Source organism: Jaculus jaculus, chromosome 5 (assembly GCF_020740685.1).
Source record: "Jaculus jaculus isolate mJacJac1 chromosome 5, mJacJac1.mat.Y.cur, whole genome shotgun sequence".
Taxonomy (NCBI): Eukaryota; Metazoa; Chordata; class Mammalia; order Rodentia; family Dipodidae; genus Jaculus; species Jaculus jaculus.
In genome coordinates, this window is record NC_059106.1 from 84,358,241 (window position 1) to 84,375,112 (window position 16,872).

Below are 16,872 nucleotides of genomic sequence, written 5' to 3' on the forward strand. Positions count from 1 at the left end.
TGAGTCCCATTTTTCCATTTTCGTATATTTTCTCCCGTTTTTTCAGACCTTGATATTTTTTTTTTGTGGGGGGGGTGTTAGAGCTGTCTCACTCTAGCCCAGGCTGACCTCCAATTCAGTGATCCTCTTACCTCTGATGGTATTAAAGGGATGTGCCACTACCCTGGCTCGCTCTTTTTTTTTTTTTTTTTGAGAAAAGCTCATGCTGTTTTATATTGGCCTCAAACTCACCATATTTCTGCAACTGCCTCCCAGGTATCAGAATAATCAACACGCTGAGCTGAATAACATGATGAAAGTCTAAGCCGGGCGTGCTGGTCCATGCCTTTAATCCTAGCACTTGTGAGGCAGAAGTAGGAGGATCGCTGGGACTTCGAGGCCACCCTAAGACTACATAACCTGGGCTAGAGTGAAACCTCACCTCGACAAATCAAACTAAAAAAAAAAAAAAAAACTTTTTTCCCTATCTCGTTAAAAAGCACTTAAGAAACTTTATGGAGTTATAGGGTTAAGAATTTTACTGAGAGGAGATCAAGAACCAGTATTTCACTCTGGCGCTCCCGGGTGTTCAGTGAGCTGAGCCGGCCGCTCAGTGTCACCCTCAGCGGCTCCACCAACGACAGGGTCTGCTCAGTCACTCTTTTCTTCCCCTTGATAATGCCTGTACTCTGGCTTCAGCTCCCAGGTGTTCTTGTGGACCCCTTTCACATTATGAATACCAATTTCTTTCAAGATTTCTTTCAGGTAACCCACGGGCTGTTTTGTGATGTCCACCAAGTCCTTCAGATTATAATACTGATGTTTCTCAAAGGCTGAAAAGAGCATGTCTAGAACACGTTGTTTGTCTGCCCGAGCTCGCTTTCCGTCTTCTTTCTTCTTCCTCTCATATTCAATATTGTACTGATGGTTAGCAACTGGCTTGTAGTTGGTCGTTACAACCTTGTCCAGTTGCTGTGACAGCCTTACCGGTTTGGAGGATTCTTCAATTTGCAATCGCTTTAGTCTCATGTAGTTTTCACTGGCAGCAGGTCGGCATTCGGCTCTTTGTACCACGATTCCTTCCAACGCGACTTTGTCCGAGGAGCTCTCAGTGAACACCGTTAAAGTCTGTCCCCCGACGCTTTGCAAGACAAATGGATGCTCTCTAGGAGCGCTCACCGAAGCCGGCTTGCCGCCGAGGTCCTGAATGTTTGCAAGCTCCTCCATCAAGGTAAACGACACCTCAGTCCTACCTTGACTCTTGGCGATCCGCAGTTTGCCAACGTCACCTCTTCCAGGGGCTTTAGCCCACTGCTGTGACAAGTACTTGGGAACCTTTACTAGCCACACGCCGGTGTTCTGCTTGGCGCCGGTCAGGTCGAGTTCCCCGCGCTCCGCCATCGTCCTGCCGCCGGGGAACGTGTGCGCAGCCGAGCTGGGTCCGGGAGCCTAAAGGCTGCGGAGTGAGAGTCCAGAGCACGCGGGCACACCGGGACCTGACTGAGAGGGCCAGCGTCGCTCGCCCGCCGGGATCACTTGCCGGGAGCCAGGAATTGCGCCTGCGCGCGGATGACGCCTTACGGCGCGCTGGGATGGACAAACTTTCTGCTCCTACAGTTCCTTGGGTGGGCGTGACCAGTAGTGATTAAAATTCAAGGGAGAAGCCAGGTGCGGTGAGACCTTGTCTAAAACAAAGTTTTTTTGTTCGTTTGTTTGTTTTCCCCAGGTACGGTTTCACTCTAGCCCAGGCTGACCTGGAATTCACTATCGTCTCAGGGTGGCCTTGAACTCATGGCAATCCTCCTACCTCTGCCCCCGAGTGCTGGGGTTAAAGGCATATGCCCCACTACGACCGGCTCGGTTTTATTTATTTATTTGGGTTCCAAGGTAGGGTCTCACTCTAGCCCAAACTGACTAGGAATTTACTCTGTAGTCTCAGGATGGCCTCGAAGTCCTCTTACCTCGGCCTCCCAAATGCTGGGATTAAAGGTGTGAGCCACCATGTCCAGCTATGTTTTGTATTTTGAGGAATGGTCTTGCTGTAGCCTAGACTGACCTGGAATTCACTATGTCATGTGAGGGTGTACTACTTGAACGCACAGCGAAACTCCTACCTCTGCCTCCTGAATGCTGGCATTAAATGTGTGCGCCACCACACCCAGTCCTTACGTTATGAGTTCGAGGCCAGCCTGATGCTAGAAGCGGAGTTTGTCCATCCAGCGCACTGTGTGACGTCACCCATGCGCCGGCGCAGTTCCTGGCTAGCTATGGCAGTGCTGGGATTAAAAACGTGTATCACTACGCCCAGCATTTTTTTTCTTCTGTTTTTCAGGCCTTGGTTTCATTTCTATTCTTTTTCGAGGTAGGATCTCACTCTAGCCCAGGCTGATCTGGAATTTCACTATGTTGGCTCAGGATGTCCTTGAACCGCAGGGATCTTCCTACCTCTGCCTCCTTAATGATGGGATTAATAGTTTGCGCACCCCACCCGGCTTCTCCCTTGAATTTTAATCACTACTGGTCACGCCCACCCAAGGAACTGTAGGAGCAGAAAGTTTGTCCATCCCAGCGCGCCGTAAGGCGTCATCCGCGCGCAGGCGCAATTCCTGGCTCCCGGCAAGTGATCCCGGCGGGCGAGCGACGCTGGCCCTCTCAGTCAGGTCCCGGTGTGCCCGCGTGCTCTGGACTCTCACTCCGCAGCCTTTAGGCTCCCGGACCCAGCTCGGCTGCGCACACGTTCCCCGGCGGCAGGACGATGGCGGAGCGCGGGGAACTCGACCTGACCGGCGCCAAGCAGAACACCGGCGTGTGGCTGGTAAAGGTTCCCAAGTACTTGTCACAGCAGTGGGCTAAAGCCCCTGGAAGAGGTGACGTTGGCAAACTGCGGATCGCCAAGAGTCAAGGTAGGACTGAGGTGTCGTTTACCTTGATGGAGGAGCTTGCAAACATTCAGGACCTCGGCGGCAAGCCGGCTTCGGTGAGCGCTCCTAGAGAGCATCCATTTGTCTTGCAAAGCGTCGGGGGACAGACTTTAACGGTGTTCACTGAGAGCTCCTCGGACAAAGTCGCGTTGGAAGGAATCGTGGTACAAAGAGCCGAATGCCGACCTGCTGCCAGTGAAAACTACATGAGACTAAAGCGATTGCAAATTGAAGAATCCTCCAAACCGGTAAGGCTGTCACAGCAACTGGACAAGGTTGTAACGACCAACTACAAGCCAGTTGCTAACCATCAGTACAATATTGAATATGAGAGGAAGAAGAAAGAAGACGGAAAGCGAGCTCGGGCAGACAAACAACGTGTTCTAGACATGCTCTTTTCAGCCTTTGAGAAACATCAGTATTATAATCTGAAGGACTTGGTGGACATCACAAAACAGCCCGTGGGTTACCTGAAAGAAATCTTGAAAGAAATTGGTATTCATAATGTGAAAGGGGTCCACAAGAACACCTGGGAGCTGAAGCCAGAGTACAGGCATTATCAAGGGGAAGAAAAGAGTGACTGAGCAGACCCTGTCGTTGGTGGAGCCGCTGAGGGTGACACTGAGCGGCCGGCTCAGCTCCAGAGCACTGAACACCCGGGAGCGCCAGAGTGAAATACTGGTTCTTGATCTCCTCTCAGTAAAATTCCTAACTCTATAATTCCATAAAGTTTTTTTAAACCTTTTTAAAAAATTTGTGTTTATTTATTTATTGAAAGAGAATGGGTGTGTTATGGCCTCTAGCATCTCTAAACTAACCCCATGCATGTGCCACTGTTTGTATGTGACTTTGTGGGTCCTGGGGAATCCAGCCTAGGCTTCGCAGGCAAGTGGCTTAACCATTAAGCCACCAGCAGTCTATAAAGTTTAAGTGTTTTTTTGAGAAGGTGGAAAAGAATTAATTTTTATTAAGTCATGTTATTCAGCTCAGCGTTTTGATTGTTCCAGCACTTGGGAGGAAGATTCAGGAACACCATGAATTTGAGGCCATCCTGGAGCATATGGCATAACCCGGTCCAGCGTGGTAGTGCACGTCTTTAATGTCAGCACTTGGGAAGTTGATGTCGAAGGATCACAGTGAGTTTGAGGCCAGCCCGAGAGTACATAGTGAGTACATAGTGAGTACATAGTACATAGGGTCAGCCTGTGCTAAAGCAGGAGTCTACCACCAAAACAAAAAAGAGGGCTGGAGGGATGGCTTAATGGTTAAGGTGTTTGCCTGCAAAGCCAAAAGGACCCAAGTTCGATTCCCCAAGATCCACGTTAGCCAGATACACAAGGGGGCGCATGCGTCTGGAGTTCATTTGCAGTGGCTAGAGGCCCTGGCATGCTCATTTTCTCTCTCTCTCTCTCTCTACCCCCCTTTCCCTGTTTCTCTGTCAAATAAATAAATTATTATTATTATTTATTTATTTATATATTTGAGAGCGATAGACACAGAGAGAAAGACAGATAGAGGGAGAGAGAATGGGTGTGCCAGGGCTTCCAGCCACTGCAAACGAACTCCAGACGCGTGTGCCCCCTTGTGCATCTAGCTAATGTGGGACCTGGGGAACCGAGCCTCGAACCGGGGTCCTTAGGCTTCACAGGCAAGTGCTTAACTGCTAAGCCATCTCTCCAGCCCAAATAAATTATTTTTTAAAAAAGAAGAAATTATGAGTAGGCTAGAAAAGGCTCTTCCAGTGTGTGGCCAAGAATAGGGGCTAGACTGAGAGTCCCAGAAGTTTATAGCTTCAAGTCCTGAGAGTTAGACACATGCTCTTTTTGGGCATGGAAGTTCACACCTGTAATTCCAGCACATGGGAGGCCAAGATAGATGATTTGCAGTAAGATCACAAATTTGGGTTAGCATGAACTACACTGTGAGACCTTGTCTAAAATAGTCCTAAAAGCCAGAGGTTTATGGCTCTAGGCACCAAAGTTGGAGGCTTATAATTGCTGTAGGCCCCTCTTGGCAGCTGTTATAACCACTTTCACCAAGGCAGGAGATTTCTGCTAGTGTTACAGCTCCTGGATGAACCTTGAGTGCTGGGACCTTGGGTATCACAGTGGCATTGTGACAGCTCTCAATCTATGGTGTCTGACACTCTTGGCAGCTTTCTGGAACTTCTTCAGTAATCAGTGCTCACAGTTAATAGTCTTTTCTTTCAGTTTTCACTCTTTGCCTTCTCTCTACTTCCATTGTCCCTGATTGTTTCTGTGGCTTCTGCTCCTCATCCTTCCTATCCCAGCCACTCTGACTTCTCTAGCCTCCTTGTCACTGTTGCCTCTTGCTGTTGCATCTGCCATTGCTACTGCTTCCCTTGATGCTCCTGCTGTGCGGCCATTTCTGCCACCCCCTCTTCAGTCACCAACTCAGCCCATTCTCAGGATAGAGATCAAAGACAGGTAAGATGGCCACTCAAGAGACGCCTTTTATTGGGCTTAGTGTTGCAACACCAAATGTCAGGACAGGAAGGGTGTCTCCTGGCTGTAAAGTGAGCTGAACATCTTGCTTGCATAGCTAGAAAGGGTGATGATGGTGTTTGTACCAATCAAGACAGGCTTTCATGCAAATGAAGATCGGTGCTTATACCAATCACAGTTCTTGAGCCTGGGCCATCCAGGAAATCATCTCTCTCCAGCCTGGTCAAACATGTCTACTAGAGTTTACCAGGGCTGTGATGTCAAACAATCCATCACAGGCTATTTTTGAAAGAGTTGTGGCTAGGATGATGTCTTTGGGAGCCAGAGTTATGTTTACTAACAGCTGTCATTGCTGTGTGGCTTCCTTAAGGTCTCTGGGAAATGTTCAAGCAGCTGGCTGGCATGAGGAATTCTGACTGACTTCTTGGCTGATAGTTCTGCACTTAAGGCTGTTGAAGCACCACAGAGGGGTCTAACAGCTGTCAATTAGGGAGTCAAATTGCTCTGTCATGCAGGTTAGCTTATTTTTTCATTTTAGAGAGTCACAGAGAATTTCATGCCAGGGTCTCAGCCACTGTAATTGAATTCCAGACATTTGTGCTACGTAGGGGGCATGTGTGACCTTGTGCTTGCCTCACCTTTGTGCGCCTGGCTTACATGGGATCTGGAGAGTTGAATTGAGTCCTCAGGCTTCGCAGGCAAGTGCCTTAACTGCTAAGCCATCCCTCCAGCCCTTAGCTTAGTATTGTTATTATTTTTTAAAACTCAACATTAAAAATGGGGGCTGGAGGGATGGCTTAGCGGTTAAGCGCTTCCCTGTGAAGCCTAAGGACCCAGATTCGAGGTTTGATTCCCCAGAATTTACATTAGCCAGATGCATAAGGGAGCATACACATCTGGAGTTCGTTTGCAGTGGCTGGAGGTCCTGGAGCGCCCATTCTCTCTCTATCTGCCTTTCTCTCTGTCACTCTCAAATAAATAAAAAATGAACAAAAAATTTAAAAAATATATATTTTTTAAAAATCGTTGCTTACAAAGTCAAAGCACACAGGTTCAATTCCCCAGGACCCATGTAAGCCAGAGGCACAAGATGGCACATACATCTGGAGTTCATTTGCAGTGGGTGGAGGTCCTGGTGTGCCATTCTCTGTATCTCTCCCTGACTCAAATAAATAAATAAACAGTGCTTTACTTTCAACCAAACATCTTTGGGGAAAGTTGGACATTTTACCTGTTTCACCTCCATGTCTCAATTGCTTTTATTGGAGATGATAAGAACAACACTTGGCCAATGGTTTCAGTTGAGATCAGGTTGTGCCCTACTGAAGTTATTCCGTGTATTGTATAAAACAGTGACTTTGCTGGGTGGGTGACACACACCTTTAATCCCACCACTCAGGCAGCAGAGGTAAAAGGATCATTGTGAGTTCAAGGCCATCCTGAGACTATGTAGTGAATTCAGGTCAACCTGGGCTAGAGTGAGACTACCTGGAAAAACCAAAACTAAAAAAAATAAAAATAAATAAATAAATTTAAAACAGTGGTTTTTCAGATTGTCCCTTGCCCTGAGGGACTCCGTTTTTTTTTTTTTTTTCAAGGTAGGGTCTTGCTCTAGCCCAGGCTGACCTGGAGTTAGTCTCAGGCTGGTCTAGAACTTACAAGATCCTCCTACCTCAGCCTCCCAAGTGCTGGAATTAAAGGTATGTACTACCAAGCTCGGCTTTTAACTACATTTTGAGGGTGGTAGATAGCTCTACACCTTGTGGGCATGTGAGCCAACACTATCTATATAGACTGATAAATGACATTTCTGGGAGTAGACAGGCTGCCACTCTATAAATTTATTGAGGTGAATTAGGAGCACATGAGTATATATGAAATTATATCAGGCCGGGAATGGCGCATGCCTTTAATCCCAGTACTTGGGAGGCAGAGGTAGGATTGCCATGAGTTCAAGGCCACCCTGTGACTACGTAGTGAATTCCAGGTCATCCTGGGCCAGAATGAGACCCTACCTCAAAAAAAAAAAAAAAAAATTAGGAAAGCCAGACCCAAGAACTTGTCAGACACCAGAATGAGAAAGAGTGACCCCTTCATCTGGACCCTATAAAGAAGTGGACACCTAGCCCTGCAGTAGCAAGAGTCCCCACTGACCTGTCAACTGGTCACCTGATGTGTGTGTGTTGAAGAACTTCCTACTGTTCCTGGGGCTCAGTTCATCCCAGCTGTGGACACTGCCAACTCAATAGTAGTCTGCCCTTCCACCTGTTCGCGTACCTGGACCTGCTTACCATCCATCCCTCCATCTGGACCCAGTCCTTCCCTTCACTTTACCTCAGTCTTTCAGCTCTGCTCTGTCCTTGCAGCCTGATTCTACAGCCAGCAACTCCTACAGCCTCCCCAGCAACATTATCAATACAGTTTTGCATTCCCTCCTCCATCCCTCCCTACCACTCTTTCTCTCTCTCTCTCTCTCTCTCTCTCTCTCTCTCTCTCTCTCTCTCTCTCTCTCTCTCTGTGTGTGTGTGTGTGTGTGTGTGTGTGTGTGTGGTTTTTTCCAGGTTGGGTCTCACTCTAGCCCTGACTAACCTGGAATTCACTGTGTAGTCTCAGGGTGGCCTTGAACTCATGGCAGTCCTCCTACCTCTGGGATTAAAAGATGTGCTGGGATTAAAGACGTGCGTCACTCAGCTTTTGCTCCTCCTCACACCTTTCTTTTTTTGAGGCCGGGTCTTGCTCCAGCCCAGGCTGACCTAGTATTCAGTATGTAGTCTTAGGCTGGCCTCAACTCACAGGGATCCTCCTACCTTGGCCTCTTGAGTGCTAGAATTTAAGGTATGTCCCACCACAACCAGCTCCTCATGCCTCTTAGAGAACTTTAGCTTCTTTAGCCCTTTATTGTCATTCTGCAACCTACGTATATTCATTCACTGTTACATATTTATATTGTTGAGTCAGAGGTCACACAAATGAGGCAGAGACAGCTCGAGCTCAACAAAATCAGCAGATGTTTATCACCGTAGGATTGGCAGAAACTGATCGATCAGGGATGCAATCAAACTTGGGAGCTGGGTCTGTGACCCCAAAGGGGTGGCTTGCAGGCCTTTTAAAGGAAAACAAACAAACAAACAAATAGGTGTAAGGCAAACAGGGTAACAGTATCAGGTAGGAGTTGGGGTGACCTTTAACAGGATTGGTGGGATCAAAATGGGGAGATACTTTAATTGTAGTTAAGGAACTAGTGGTTTTGGTTCCAGGATGTTTGCAAATGAAGAGGGTATTCTGAGAGGATGTGACTTCTCATTGGTTGGTTCAGTTACAGGGAAATTCTATGTGGTTATTCCCGGAACTGGAGGGCAGCCTGAGGTCAGAGACAGAATGGTGGGTGACTAACAAAATGGAGTTACTGTGGCTATGTTTTGTCTGTTCATTCCCCCATTGACTTGTAACTGAATCAAACCCTTGATTACAGGCCATGGTTTTTGGCTAGTTCGTGACAAGGGGGTCATATTGGGTCCTAAGAACCATAAGTCGTTTTACAGATGAAACTCTTTGTTTATCAAATTATATTAACCAGTTAAGAATGCATGGCCTTATGATTAATCCTAATAGGGAGAGAATCAATGGGCCTGCAAGGGCGGAGATCAGGGTGGTGAGCCAAGGGGACCAGTTAAACATTTTATGAAACCAGGACCACCCTGTTCATCTTCTAAGGCCCTGGCCTCTAGATCCATTTTTAAGTTCTGTAAAGTGTTTCTGACAACCCCAGAATAGTTGCTGTAGAAGCAGCATGTCTCCCCTAGAGCTACACAGAGTCCTCCTTTTAAGAATAACAAATGGGGCTGGAGAGATGGGTTAGCAGTTAAGCGCTTTGTGAAGCTGAAGGACCCCGGTTCGAGGCTCGATTCCCCAGAACCCTCATTAGCTAGATGCACAAGGGGGCGCACGCGTCTGGAGTTCGTTTGCAGTGGCTGGAAGCCCTGGCGCGCCCTCTCTCTATCGCTCTCAAATAAACAAAATAAATTTTGAAAAAAAAAAAGAATAACAAATGTAGTTGGCATGTGTTTGTAACAGTACTTCAACTAGGGAGTCTGATTGTTCATGTAAAAGTGTAGCAGATTCTCTGAGCCTCTAGAGATCTTGGTCCACTATTGAGGCTAGCCCATGATGATTTTGATTTTTTTTTTTTTTTTTTTTTGGTGTTTTGAGGTATGGTCACACTCTAGCCCAGGCTGACCTGGAATTCACTATGCAGTCTCAGGGTGACCTCGAACTCACAGAGGTCCTCCTACCTCTGCCTCCCAAGTGCTGGAATTAAAGGCGTTCACCACCACGCCCGCCATCGATGATTTTTTTAAACTAAGAGTGAGGGAGGAAGTTCCTAGAACAAGAGTCGCAGCAACTCCAAAGCCAATAAGAGCTGGTATTAAACGGGGCGTGGCTCGATTAACTCAGAGCCAGCAGAGGAGGGGTTGAGGTGGAACCCTCCAGCTTCCCCGCTGTAATAAGTGATGTTGGGGAGAACCTGGACCAGGATACAAAGATCGGGGCTTGTGTTTGGGAAAAAGGGGCCAAAGGGAATACATTTAGTAAATCCTTCTAGGCAGGCAAAGTAATGATCCTCAGGTGCACTTACTTTCTTATGGGTCCACCCCACGGAGGTGAGGTGGTGGGGATTATAAACATCTAGGCAGGTGGTTGTTCCTATTGTCCACCTTATGTTGGCCAGGGGGTGATGTCCACCCTCTGATCATGCCATCGTTTCCCCCTGTCATCGTCAAGCTTCCCCCCAGAGCCTGTAAGCCAAAAAAACCTCTTCTTCCCCTCCCCCCCCCCCAAAAAAAACAACTAGGCAGGTGGAATTAAACACTGAGGATTTTAGGTCATAAGAGCTGGTGATTAAACAGGTGCCCTTTCCAGTAATGTTGCCTAGAGTTAAGGAGGGGCATGGACAGTTTTTTTTTAAATTTTTTATTTATTAATTTGAGAGCAACAGACACAGAGAGAAAGACAGATAGAGGGAGAGAGAGAGAATGGGTGCGCCAGAGCCTCCAGCCTCTGCAAACGAACTCCAGACGCGTGCGCCCCCTTGTGCATCTGGCTAACGTGGGACCTGGGGAACCGAGCCTTGAACCGGGGTCCTTAGGCTTCACAGGCAAGCGCTTAACCGCTAAGCCATCTCTCCAGCCCATGGACAGGTTTTTAAGGTATTAGTAAGAAGGTTGGGGGAAGGCAAGATGTGGGTGTCGCAAGTCCCACATAGTAAGGGGGCTAAGGGTCTAAGCATAGCCAGCAATCTATAGTTACATTTGGATTGGTCTGATTTAGTGCAAGGAAAGTTTCATTTGCTAACTGAAGGGGGATTTTTGACCGGAATCGGGGACCGCGGGAACATCCTCCCGGGCAATGTTGGGGTGGGGGTACTGGCAGAGTGCTCTGGATTTTCCAGGGGTGCAAGGGATCCCAAAGGGCAGGGCTTAATATGGATTTGAATGCATTGGATAGTGAAAAGCATCACCAGATCTTCTCCAAAGACATAGACTCTGAAACCCCAGGAGCGTCCCTTGATCCAATTTCAGGGCTGGTAGGGGTCCCAGTCTTTTAACAGAGGTGGTAATGGGGGTCACACCCTTTGTTATCCTCATAGGGATGCTTATGCTGTACACTTATCTGTAGATGTTTATCTGGGTGTTTTCCCCGGATGTCCCTGACCAGGTTTCACATCCCCAGTTGTGGCAGTAATACTGCTTAGGGTGATCACTGTGGGTCCCATGTTTCTGGGCAGGCATAATAGGTCCACCCACTTAGTTCGGGGTATGAATAGCCAATCTTTGTGGGTCCAGAGATAGGTACGAGCTCGGTTAGGTCTGGCCAGAGTTCGGTAAGATCAAGGTGGAAAGAAGGATAGGGGCAGGGTCAATGTTTGTAGAATCCATCCAGTTACAGTATCAGACAGGGTCCACTTGTATCTAGGTGGAGTGTAGGGTGAGCCCCCAACAAGCTCAGGGAGTACAAGAAGGGAGAGACAGTGAGCAACATTATAGTTGTTGTCGGACCAATTTTACCTGAAGGGGGGTGGTGGGATATTGTTGGGCCCTCCATCTGGGCCTAGGTCGTCAGCCCTCCGTCTGGCACTGGGTTGATGTGGAGTGATGGATCCAGGTATTAATTCCGTCAACCTTCACTGCCCTAGGGGTGTTGAGGATAACAGTATGAGGTCCCTTCCGCCGTGCGCCAAGGATCTCTTTGTGGTGCCTTCGGACCCAGACCAGATCTCCAGGCTCCTGACCGTGGGGCTTTGCTGGCGGCAGCTCGGAGACTTGCCTCGGGATGGGAAGATATTGCCCTGGGCCGTCTGCAGCGCCTGGATAGATTTGAGAAAACTAAATTCAGACATTTCAGCTAACAATTCTGTTTGAAGTTTAGGAAGGAGAGGAGGAGGCCTCCTAAACATAATTTCATAAGAGGTCAACCCATAGGTATAGGGGGTATTTTGGGTGTGGAAAAGAGGGAAGGGTAGGAGGGCCATAAGTCCTCGCCAGTTTCAAGGGTTAATTTAGTTAAGGTCTCCTTTAGGGTCTGATTCATTCTTTCTACCTGTCCTGAACTTTGGGGATGATAGGTACAATAAAGTTTCCAGTTAGCCCTCAGGACTTTTGTTAATCCCTGTATAACCTGAGAAACAAAGGCAGGCCCATTGTCAGCTTATGGCAGCAGGAAGGCTGTACCTGGGGATGATTTCTTCTAGGATCTTTTTTTAAAAAAAATTTATTTATTTGAGAGCAACAGACACAGAGAGAAAGACAGATAAAGGGAGAGAGAGAGAATGGGCACGCCAGGGCTTCCAGCCTCTGCAAACGAACTCCAGACGCGTGCGCCCCCTTGTGCATCTGGCTAACGTGGGACCTGGGGAACCGAGCCTCGAACCGGAGTCCTTAGGCTTCACAGGCAAGCGCTTAACCGCTAAGCCATCTCTCCAGCCCTTTTTTAAAAAAAATTTTTAAAAACATTTTTATGTATTTATTTGCAAGCAGGGATAGAGAGGAAAGATGGACAGAGAGAATGAGCATACCAGGGCCTCCAGCCACTGCAAATGAATTCCAGATCATGTGCCACTTTGTGCATCTAGCTTTACATGGGTACTGGGGAATAGAACTCCAGTCTTTAGCATTTGCAGGCAAATGCCTTAACCACTAAGCCATCTCTCCAGCCCTCTAGGATCTTCTTTGGCAGCAGTTTCCCCCTTAGTAGGGAAGGCTTCAGTCCATCCTGAAAAAGTGTATATAAAAACTAGCAGATATTTATAGCCAAATTTACCTGGTTTTACCTCAGTAAAATCAACTTCCCAATGTTCTCCCGGTGTTGTACCCCTCTCTCTTTTATTGAGGGGCTGATGACCAGCAACTGGGTTGATCACCTGGCAGGGTAGGCATCTAGAAACACATTCATCTGTGATGGTATTGAGTCTGAAGACTTTGAAATGGGAAGAAGCAGAATTCTCTTATTTTTCTTTTACCCAAATGGGTGCCCTTACGAATTTGATAAACCAAGTCATTGGCCGTTTCTTCTGGGAGGATAAGATGTCCTTCCTGAGCATAACTCCACCCATCTTTCGTGCGGGCGTGTTGAAGGGCATCAAAGTCTTGGTCATCTTTAGCATTGTAGTTAGGAGTGCCAGGCAAGGTGGGCGCTGGCAGCACAACCAGCAGGTCAGAGTCCCCCATGGCTGCTTTCGTGGCAGCCTGGTCAGCCAGCTCATTGCCCTGTGCTTCCATAGTGTCCCTTTTGTGGTGGCCAGAGCAGTGTATCATGGCTAGTTTATGGGGTAACCAGAGGGCCAACAATAAGTTGAGAATTTCATCAATTTTTTTTTTTTTTTGATGTGGGGTCTCTCTGATCCAGGCTGACCTGGAATTGACTATGTAGTCTCAGGGTGGCCTCGAACTCATGGAGATCCTCCTACCTCTGCCTCCCTAGTGCTGGGATTAAAGGCATGTGCCACCATGCCTGGCTTCGTCTTTGTTTTTGACAGTTTTTCCTTCTGCTATTAGTAAGCCTCATTCACGGTAGATGGCATCATGAACGTGTGCAGTTGCAAAAGCATACCTACTATCAGTATATATATTGGCTGTTAGTCCTTGGTTCCTTTTAAGAGCCTCTGTTAATGCTACAAGTTCTGCTTTTTCAGCTGAGGCCCCAGGAGGCAGAGAAGCTTTCCATACATTCAGTCTCTGTTAAAGTTACCACAGCCGTCCCTGCATACCTGACTCTGTTTTGGACAAAACTGCTTCCAGGGCTGGAGAGATGGCTTAGCGGTTAAGCGCTTACCTGTGAAGCCTAAGGACCCTGGTTTGAGGCTCGGTTCCCCAGGTCCCACGTTAGCCAGATGCACAAGGGGGCGCACATGTCTGGAGTTCGTTTGCAGTGGCTGGAAGCCCTGGCGCGCCCATTCTCTCTCCCTCCCTCTATCTGTCTTTCTCTCTATCTGTCTTTCTCTCTGTGTCTGTCGCTCTCAAATAAATAAATAAAAATTTAAAAAAAAATCTGCTTCCATCTGTGAAGTAGACCACATCTGGATCCTTCCAAGGGATACTGTTAGATCAGGCCCTTGGACTTGCTGAAGTACTTCAGTGCAATCATGGAGTATTTCCAGGTCAGGGTTTGGCAGCAGGGTAGCCAGGTTCATAGCTAAGGAAGGCTGAAAGGTATATCTAGGAGGATTAAGTAGTAGGGCCTGATAGTGTGTTAGTCTGGCATTTGTCATCCACCTATCTGGAGGGTTCTTGAGGAGCCCCTCTACTGAGTGGGGCGTGGTAATAGCTAATGATGGTCTTAAAGTCAGTTTGTCTGCATCTTTTACTAGAAGGTCAGAAGCAGCTATGATGTGCAGACAGCTTGGCCAACCAGCTGCCACAGTGTCCAGTCTCTTGGACAACTAGGCCATGGGACATTTCCAAGGACTGAGTTGTTGGGTTAATACCTCTTTTGCCACTCCAGCTCTCTTGTCCACGAAGAGTTGGAAAGGCCTGTGGGCATCTGGGAGGACAAAAGCTGGTGCTTCAAGAAGGACCTTTTTAATATTCTGAAAGGCTCAATTTTGAGTTTCCTCCCAAGTAAAGGAATTTTCATCACCTCAAGTGGACTCATAAAGAGGTTGGGCCATCTCAGCAAACCCAGGTATCCATAGTCTACAGAACCCAGCAGAGCCCTGAAATTCGTGCAGTTGTCTCCGCGTCCTTGGGGTGGGGATCCCAAGGATGTCTGTTTGCGTGCTGGGGGTAGCAATCTTTTTCCTTCTTTTAATATATAATCAAGGTAAGTAACTTCCAGGGCACAAAGTTGGGCCTTTTTGGCAGATACCTTGTAACCCAGGTTGGTCAGAGTTTGTCATATATCTTTAGGGGCTTGGAAACATGTGTCCTGATCTTTACCAGCCAGCAGAAGGTCATCAACATACTGGAGGAGACTCACCTCAGTATGGGAGGTGCAATTCTCACTCAAGTCCTGGTGCAAAGCCTCCTCAAATAGGGTAGGCGAGTTTTTAAATCCTCGAGGAAGATGAGTCCAAGTCAATTGGCTGCTGAAGCCCTGTTCTGGATCTTGCCATTCAAAGGCAAAGAGTGGTTGACTTTCTTTGGCCAGAAGCAGGCTAAAGAAGGCGTCCTTTAGGTCTAAAACAGTGTATAACTGCAGTTCTGGGAAGAGCAAGATCAGGAGAGTGTATGGATTAGGCACTGTAGGGTGGACATCTTCAACCCTTTTGTTGATTTCCCGCAGATCTTGTACTGGCCTGTAGTTTGTAGTTCCAGGCTTCCTCAGAGGGAGGAGCAGCATGTCCTAAGGAGATTTTCAAGGAACTAGAATACCATATTGTTTCAGTCTATTTACATGTTTATGGATCCCTTGGTGGGCCTTGGGAGTCATTGGGTATTGTTTTCCCTGGATAGGTTAGGCTGTAGGTTTGAGAGTCACCACCACAGGGGCTTGGCTAGCCCCAGGGAATTAGATTTAGCCCAAACTTCAGGAACCTGTTGTTGTTATTCAGAAAGAGCAGCTGAGGCTGAGTACCTAATTTGTTGTAGAAGAGGTGATACTCTTCCTCCAAGTCCACATCTAGGATGCAAAGTACTTCAGGCCATGGGACGATCATCACCTCCTTCCCAGTGAAATGAATCTGGGCCTTCATTTTGTTCAGTGAATCTCTTCCCAGGAGTGGGCATGGGCAGTCAGGAATAACCATAAAAGAGTGTGAAACTTTACCTTTTCACAGATCTACAGTCCGTTTGGTGGCTGATGGATACAAATTAGTGCCCATAGCTACTTGGACCCAGGTCTCCTTTCCCAACAAGGGTCTCATTTGTGACTTGAGGATGGAATAGTGAGCCCCCCTATCCACGAGAAAGTTGACAGGGTGCCCCTCCATTTTTAGAGTTACCCAAGGCTCGAGGAGGGGAGGCAAGCCCTGTCAGCCTCAGTCATCCAGTCCAGCCAGTTCCAAGACCTTTGACAGGTTCCCAGAACTTTCTTATCTCTTTTTCCTCAGGGGGCATTCTACCTTCCAATGACCCATTTCTTTACAATAGGCACATTGGTCTTCCTTGAGGTGTGGCCATGATGATTCTGCCTCTCACGGTTTCTGAGGGACCAACCTAGAAAATTGGCTCCTCTTATAGTCTCTAGAGTTTCCTTTCTCCCCTACTCTGGCTGCCAAGAGGACTTTTGCCAACCCTCTGGTTTGTCTATCTTCTGGAGTTTCCCTATTATAAATTTTAGTGGCCACCACTACCAGCTTGAACCCATCCATACACTGAAGTTTTCTCTTAATATCTGGGTCAGCTTGATTAACAAAGGCCATGTTAACTGCCATCTGGTTTTCTGGTGCCTCTGGGTCCAGGGTAGTGTAAGTTTAATAGGCCTCTAATAACCTCTCCAGAAAGGCACCAGGAGACTCATCCTTCCCCTGGATTACCTGACTAACTTTTGACAAATCTGTGGGCTGCTTAGAAGCAGCCTGGAGACCACCCATTAGAACATGGTGGTACACTTCTAGTTGCTCCCTACCTTCAGGTGAGTTGGAGTCCCATTCTCTTGGGTCCAGGCAAGAGGTCAGAAAAGCAAGATTAATGCGGGCTTCATCAGTGGTTGGGTATCCATCCTGCCCTGGGACCAGCTTCTGGCACTCTCTCTGGGTACGGTCCCTTTCCTCTGTGGTAAACAAAATCTAGAGGAGCTGTTGGCAGTCCTCCCAGGCACGTGGGTTGGTGAGTAAAAAGGACAATGTCAAGAGGTCTAGGAGAACCTGATGTTTCTTTGTAAAAGAATGGTTTTGAAGTTTCCAGTTATACAGGTCACTGTAGAAAAGGACTGATTCCTGCCATCATCAGGTGGCCCAGTAGCTCCCAGATGAAGGGCTACTATGGTCGGGGGACAAGGGTTTTCCTGAATGGGTATTGTGGTGGTTTGATTCAGGTGTCCCCCATAAACCTAGGTGTTCTGAATGCTAGGTT

General features: G+C 47.7%; 2 protein-coding genes across 2 annotated transcripts; one reads left to right on the forward strand and one right to left on the reverse strand.

Moving 5' to 3' along the window:
- Positions 1-482: 482 nt before the first annotated feature.
- On the reverse strand, positions 483-1,549 carry LOC101606354 (general transcription factor IIF subunit 2). The gene has a single exon (XM_012952142.2). The coding sequence runs from the start codon at positions 1,378-1,380 to the stop codon at positions 631-633; it is 750 nt and encodes a 249-aa protein (XP_012807596.1). The 5' UTR covers positions 1,381-1,549; the 3' UTR covers positions 483-630.
- A 1,011-nt stretch (positions 1,550-2,560) lies between these two features.
- Positions 2,561-3,625, forward strand: LOC123460796 (general transcription factor IIF subunit 2). The gene has a single exon (XM_045150212.1). It carries the CDS (start codon positions 2,735-2,737, stop codon positions 3,482-3,484), a length of 750 nt encoding a protein of 249 aa, XP_045006147.1. The 5' UTR covers positions 2,561-2,734; the 3' UTR covers positions 3,485-3,625.
- The last annotated feature ends 13,247 nt before the right edge of the window (positions 3,626-16,872 follow it).